Here is a 7,484-nt window from a genome sequence, read left to right as displayed (position 1 = left end):
ATATCTTATGAACTTAAATTTTAATTCGTTTTCATTTTAAAGATATTTTTGAAAACATTTTAACTTAAATATTGTAGAATTTATGCTCACTTTTTCCAGAATTGAAAATATTGCATTTTTAAACGATTTATAAATGCAAACTCGATACTTAGAAAAAATGTACGCTAAGAGGAAAGGCCCTATACTTTTACATTCATAATTTTAGCGCGCATTGAACTGACGTCATTGAGTAAGTCCTATCGCGAAAAAGGGAATGTATTACAACTTTCACAGTAGAAAAATGTATAGCCATAAAGGTGAAATTAATTCTTCAACTAAGAATAAATATGTGAATTCAAGAGTAATAATTTAAGGGGCCCTTACAGATGGGCGCAGGGAATGTTGAAATGCATAACATATTCAGGCGATATCGTTACAGTCAGTAGCATTACGGCATGTATATTAACTTTTTGATTAGGTTAAAGTTGAATGCCATACAGTTAATATTATTTCTCAAGAACACTATTTGGGGGACATTACTTGGGACACATGGGGTAATAATGGTGAATGTCGTGTTAGAAAGTGGAACTGGTATAAGGAATAAAGAGGGAAGGATTAAAGTTACTTAAATGGAAACAATATTAATCGCGTAACATGCACTTTGACAGAGTTTAGTTACGTAAGTTATTCCAAGAAACTGCGGGATATGTTGCGACAGTAAATTATCATATTAGTTACTTGATTAATTAGAAATAGGAAACGGTTTGTTTACTAGAATTGATCATTACTTTTCTCTTAAAGATGCCGTGCTTATTTCATATTGTAGCCAAAATGACTTTATCTTGAGTCATATTTTGCTCCAGTTTTGCACTTTTTATGAGAGATTTTCTGTATCATCAGGTACGCTGAAGCGTTGAAATCAGATGGTATTTATGAATTTAAAATTTATAAAATTGCTATTTCTCTTTTGGAAATCCTAGAGTTTCGGCGAGTAATGAAAGAATCATTTCTAAAAATAATGAGGTCCACAATGAACTTCATGGTTAAACGAATTCCGCTGATAGATTTGTCACGTTACCGCTCCAGAAGAGAGGAGAGGAGTTTTCAACATTGTATCTAAATTTGTCTCTGAGTCACGAACCAATGACTAACACCAACTGGATTGCCTTATTTGGACTACAGAACACTCGAGCATTAAGCACATATTTGGATTCGGATACGGGAAGGAGGTGATTTAAAAAGAGAATTACATATATGCTGACGATCAAATTACTCGAGCCGCCGTCATACATACGTACGTACGACCGTGAATTATATTAGTAAAATGGTACATATTTCCACCGTAGAGTACTTTATTAAATAATTATAATGAATCGCGACAAATTTTATGTTGGTTTTCAACCAATCAGCGGTGGATTTAGATCAAAATAGTGAAAAAAATCGTCGTCGCAGTTTGCAGGTGGCAGAGCGTTGAAACTTCCCGCACTTATTATTTGACTCGCGCGCAGAGATTAATATCCTGAAACTCAGTCTCTAAATAAGAATGAACGTTTCCACGCACCCCATTCGATGACTGGCTGACGTAGTTCGCCGGTTTAGGTCCCTCGTTATCCGTTTCGCACGCCCGCAACACCGACGACGGCGGTGACCCGTCCGATTGATAGGCTTCCTGGAACTCTCCTTAAGCCTCTCGCTCGTTCCTCCTAAAGCGGGCCAAGCGATCACCTATCTCCCTCGGAAACTTTCCCGAAACGGACTGAGGGACGATGCCTCCTCCACCTCCCTCCCTCAGTTTCCCTCTCTCCATTCCCTCCTCTTCCCATCCGCCCCGCTTGGAGCATGATCACCGGCACCAAATCGCCCTCCCGCCCCATCCCTCCACGGATAAACCCAAGAGTCCACGACGAAAGTGGATGAACGACGCGAGGGGGCGGGGCAGGAGGCGGGGTGGACCCCCGAGCGAACTCGTGGCTTTTCCTCTCCCTACGTCTCTTTCGCCCACACTCTCTCCCAACCCCGGCCTCCTCGGGAAGATCCCACCGCCCACGGCGGATAGCATAAATGCGAGCGAGGGAGAGAAGGGAGGGATGGATGGATGTGTCGGGGGGGAGGGAGGGGGGTTGGACGGGAGGGACTGGGAGAAGGAGCGGAGAGAGGGGAGCAAGGGAGTTGTGAGCGAGGAATATAAAAGCCTAACTGAGAGAGAGACGAAAGCACATTTCCAGTCAGTCCTCGTCTTGAGAAGGAACCGTTTCGCGCCATCCAAAATTTTAAGAAAAAGTACGCAGTGCACAGTGAATAAAATCTTTCTTCTCTCTGCGATGGCGTCTCGAAAAATTACCACGGGTGGGTCCACCCTTTTCTTCGCCGCTGCCTTCGCCGCGCTCAGCACGACTTGCTTCGCGGCCATCGCATGGGAGAAAGCAAGGGAGCACCCCGGTGAGTAGTGTCGTAATTGCACGTATGGTGTTGCGCCTATCTATGCGGAGTGAGTGAAATTGCTCGTTCGATCCTTCGAAACAACTTCGTCAGAGAAAATTTTGACGATTTTAACGCCAATTAAGGATTTGCCTGTTTTTTGAAATGACCTAATCGATTATTTTAAGCTAAATAGGACCATGGTATGACGTCAAAAAATATTTGCTTAAGTCGGAACGCGTGTGGTATAAAATGGTCAATTGAACAAGGTAGACATTCTTTTTCGCATCAAAGTGCGCAGTATTTCTTTTGCGCCAGATTTTTACCCAAGAAGTAGCTTCCTTTTCATAAATTATTTGAAGGGAAACTCCTATGAAAAATACCATAAGATAAACACTTAGAAAAAACCAAGAGGGATGTGGAAAAGAAAATCAGAGAGGGCGTTAAGAGAAATTGCATTGGCCACGTGAAAATTGAGAACTGTTGTAATTCTAGCATTGGATTTTAAAAACTTACGAACGCATGTTGTTTATATTGTTCGTTAATTTTTAACGTGTTCTTTATCAAGTGTTTTAAATTGATCCTTCTTTCGTCATGAGAACAAATAAATAATTCCAATCAATATAGAGCGATAAGTAATCGAATTAATCATAAATAACATTTAAATATGAAATTCAATCGTGGCTATAAGCCACTTCTATCGGCTGTTTCCATGTCATAATTCGATTTGATAATTAGTGGATAAAGAACTGAATAACTGTTTAATTTAGCCAATTCTTTCCTAATGATCATGATTTATTTAATTTTTTAATTATAGAATTCCCAGGACTCTGCATGTGGGGAGGAAAAATCGGGTCTTTTAATGCGCAAGACGCTGTGATATACCAGGAAGGAGAATCGTGGGACACTGGAGACTGCATACGAGCCACTTGCGCTAAGCTGAGTGATGGGCTGTACATCCAATATGCGTCGTAAGTATACATTTTCCTTTAGGTTAATATTAGTCTCCTTTTTTAAGGTACGAAAGCAAATATAAATATGAAGTTTCAGCCAGTCACCTGCTAAGTGTCTAGTTCAAGGATGTACAACTCGTGTCCCCATCGTTTCCAATCTTGGCATCCATTTAAGGGATATGAGATGCACTTTTCACCATCTCAATATAAACTATTAAGCTCTCCATCGAATAGGTTACTGCATTTGGCCTAAACGTCTCCTTTGGTTGATGTTTTAAATTGATTTTTGCATATTTTAGACCCGAACAAAACGCCTTTAAAGTTATGAGGGTAAAAAGAAACTTAATATTCCCACAATAAAGATTTAATATTTCACGACCCTGGTTTCGATGCTGCGCATCATCATCAGGTGATGGTCGTGAAATATTAAATCTTTACTGTGGAAATGTTAAGTTTCTTTTTACCCTCATATTGAAGGAATTCCACAAAATTAAACCAGAAACTGTTATGCCTTTAAAGTTAATTTTTACCCTTTCTGCGGCCATTCATTTATATCCTTCTCGTTTGTTTCATATTTATAGGTGTGGAGTCGTAGGTACGGAGCCTCCATGCATCATTGTCCCCGGCAACCGTTCTCTACCTTACCCAGAGTGCTGCCCCAGGCCGTGGTGCCCAGAGCTTCCTCCTCAACTAACAGAGGATCCATTGCTGACCACCAACGAAATTGAAAAGGATAATGAAATCACTGAAAGATTTTATCAGAGTCCACTACGATTTTAGTGGAAGGCTGAAAACACACTGTGAGATTGATAAAACATTGGAAATCACCGTCGACAACGGTAAAACTTACTGGTGAAGAGAAGGAAGGCATACTTTTGAATAACATTCAGAACCACCTACCTCCTGCAGCCTGTGGATATTTGGTCGTTCGAATTTCTCTCTCAGGAAGTGCAGCCTAAGATTATAAATTTTACTGTGTGCCGAGAAACGTGACCAAGCTGAAATCAGATAAAAGATAGTGACCAGCGGATACCATCACTCCGTAAACGTTACTTCGTGTTTTCATTCTCAAATTCGTCATACGAATATATATGGGACGGATGTGCCTAAATCATGGGACTCAAGGTTAGCCAATTCATTGATTGTGAAGTCACGGATAATTGATGCGTACATGTATAATAGTATGGTCATGCCAATACTGAACTACATCCGATGCCTGCCCATTCCCATCCGTCCTAACATGGTGCTCGTTGTTGCTGTTGTTACCTTATGTTGCATGTATTTATTTGAAAGCTGTGATTGAATGTGAAGATTTATTTTTTACGAATGAATGTAAAACCTAGTGAGTATGAATATTGAGTGACTATTTAATGAAATATGAAACAAATATTGTGAAGTATAATGTATTATTAAAGATTTTAATTCATATTATCTTCTGATAATTTCCTAAACTAAGTTTTCCTGCATCACCATTATGACTAGGAGTATTTGTAGGGGGTAACCTTAACAACTTTTTTAACGCGGTTTTTTCAAACTTTGAATCGCTCTCATCAGCGATGTTTTCTTCATGGGTTTTCCAACCTTAGGATACATTATTCCCGCTGCTATTTGATGTGTTTTCTTTAGGTAGAATCGAAGAGAACAAAATCGCATATGCTAGTTTCGAACGCCAATCCAATTCCACAAATTCAACGAAACTTACCATTATTAGGGCCTCTTGAAGGAATTAGCTCACGTAATCTGAAGCAATCTGTGGGCACAGAAATGGCATGTGTACTAAATTTACTGGATAGCAAACTTACTTAAGATAACAAAGATAACAAAATTCTAATATCCTTAAAAACGGATTCACCGTTATTAAAGCGTTGAAATACTATTAATTTTTGCCACCGTTTCTTTCACAGACTCGTTTAGATGTGGAATAATATAATCCGTTATTATAATTTCGAAATAATAAACATATCATCAAATCCTGCTTCGCAGTCTTGAAAAAATAAATTACATTATTTCAAGTTTAATTCAGGAAATGTTGGCGAATTTTCCCGCTCTCCGAAACACCTTTAATCCTTATTTTGATAATGTCTTTAATAAAATTAATTCATTTAGATAAACGCAGAGAATTAAAATCTTCCACAACGATTCCATTTTAATGCCCCTCTCCCAAGCCAAATAATATTTCTTCTCTAGTGGAACCGTCTTCAAATTTATTTGCGCTGAATAATCCATGCAATGGGATTTTCTGATAGAATAGTTGTAAAAATCATTTGATTACAGTAAATAAAAAAATGATTAGGAATCGTCCAGTTTCATTATCTAATTATTACTAATCCTGTTCGCTTATGAAGGGTATTATGCTTCGATGCCCTAGACCAGCCTGCTACTTTCGGCCTTAGTATTGTGACGCAAAATATTAAATTTAGTAAATTACTTTAAGCAATATTTTCCGATTATTTTTATATGATTTTAAGAATATTATACACCATTATTTTTTTCAGATGAAGTAGCAATTTTATTTCCAAAATTTCTAACTTAGAAATCACGAATTATCTGCGTTTACTTGTATTTCCGAAGATTAAAACAAAATAAACCTAACAAGATCAGGCTTCACTTCGTGGAAGCTTTGTGTAGTCGTATTTCAAATGAAAAAGGAACGTACTTTTCCGTAGAAGATTTTGGGCAAAAGGCGTTCCCCGTGACACGGTACCATCAATTGGCTGTATCATCATCAATCACGCCCATCGCGTCGTGCCCAATTAATTCTGTGAAAAGTACGTTCTCTCTTTCATTTTAAATATGGATAACACAAAATAGTTTTTCAGTTAATATTTTAATGTGATTTATACCAAATTATTGGAAGGGATGAAGTTCAACTTGAAGCTCTTTGTTTTCCTAATACCGTAGTTTTCATAAATACTGCTTATTTTTACCCCTGAATATGATCACCGTTGTAGCACTTTTTCCAGGTTTAATTAAAAAACATTTTCTTCCTGTGCACTTTCATGATCCGTAATTATGATCCGCAATAATTTGAGGGAAAACCCTTTGTTGGCAACAGGGTGCAAACCCAATTGAAAACGTTACGTAACGTTTCACAGCTAAGTGCGCTCAAAATTTTGATGGCGGCAGGAACTTTATGGAGGACGTTATTGCCAAACGTTCGCTCCGTGCGCTCACCGCCACAGTGTAGGCAACCGCGAACAATTTATGTCAAATTTGACTTATTACCAATCTGAGAATTATTTAATTTGCACATTCTCAGATTTTTCAGACAAACTATGGTGAAATTCACACATCAGGGTAGGGGGGCCATTTCCTTTCCCTGTGCCGGTTATGGTTTCCCAGGAAGATCTGGTACCCGAAAAATCACATACTATAGCTTGGGTGGAGCAGTCCAACGCTCTACCCCCTGGACTACCGCGATATATATATATATATATATATATATATATATATATATATATATATATATATATTCTTTCGGATCGGGGCGCTTGGCGACAAATTAGACCCACGGACCTCGGGGTAAATTACGTTTCCTCGATAGCTCAAGTGGTTAAGAGCATCCGCCCGGCAAGTGGAAATATCCGGTGTTTGAATCCCGGTCAAGGAAATATTTTTACTCTTGTGATCCGTTCGATTCCGCCTTCCCCACCTTTATTGTGTTCGTCCTTCATGTGTGTTCCTATCCCTTATATCTGTTTCTATATAAATGAATATTTATTCGCCGTTTGGCGGGATTTCGTGTTTGAATGTATGTGTATATGTGTGTGTGTGTCAGGGATGACAGCAAAATTATAATCAACTTATTGCGTTCTTTTCATGATATATTCCGGGACCTGTTTTCCCTAGATTAATTATTGAGAACTTTCATGCCTATGTCAAGAGAAATAATAATATATAAAAATATATGTATTTTTCAAAGGTAAGAATGAAAGTTCGGCGTCCTTTCATATGTTTAAAAATATTTGTAATAATATTCCTCGGAGTGTGCCAATAATGCGCTTCCTATGATATTATTCCTTTCTTCATCCTCTGCTATCATCGCTGATTTAAGGTGTCATATTTCGTCGTTTATTTATTTATTCCTATGAAACGACTCTGGATGATATGGAATGAATAATCCCTATTGTGGCT

The 7,484-nt window shown here is 38.3% G+C and overlaps 1 protein-coding gene across 1 annotated transcript; it reads left to right on the top strand.

Annotated features, from left to right (window-relative positions):
• The first annotated feature begins 2,187 nt into the window (after positions 1-2,187).
• LOC139693410 (uncharacterized) lies at positions 2,188-4,772 on the top strand. Its single transcript, XM_071591544.1, has 3 exons — positions 2,188-2,418; positions 3,215-3,368; positions 3,932-4,772. Exons 1-3 carry the CDS (start codon positions 2,301-2,303, stop codon positions 4,128-4,130), a joined length of 471 nt encoding a protein of 156 aa, XP_071447645.1. The 5' UTR covers positions 2,188-2,300; the 3' UTR covers positions 4,131-4,772.
• Positions 4,773-7,484: the final 2,712 nt, after the last annotated feature.

The sequence above is a fragment of the Hetaerina americana genome, unplaced genomic scaffold (assembly GCF_022747635.1).
Source record: "Hetaerina americana unplaced genomic scaffold, ioHetAmer1.1.p SCAF_49, whole genome shotgun sequence".
NCBI classification, from domain to species: Eukaryota; Metazoa; Arthropoda; class Insecta; order Odonata; family Calopterygidae; genus Hetaerina; species Hetaerina americana.
The sequence above is the reverse complement of the archived record's forward strand: the minus strand, read 5'-3'. Positions and strand labels throughout refer to the sequence as shown.

Excerpts from the sequence above, each read along its gene's own strand:
- LOC139693410 (XM_071591544.1), top strand. The coding sequence starts at position 2,301 with ATGGCGTCTCGAAAAATTACCACGGGTGGGTCCACCCTTTTCTTCGCC. Across the intron at positions 2,419-3,214 it reads GAAAGCAAGGGAGCACCCCG|AATTCCCAGGACTCTGCATG; the intron begins GTGAGTAGTGTC and ends TTTTAATTATAG. Across the intron at positions 3,369-3,931 it reads CTGTACATCCAATATGCGTC|GTGTGGAGTCGTAGGTACGG; the intron begins GTAAGTATACAT and ends TCATATTTATAG.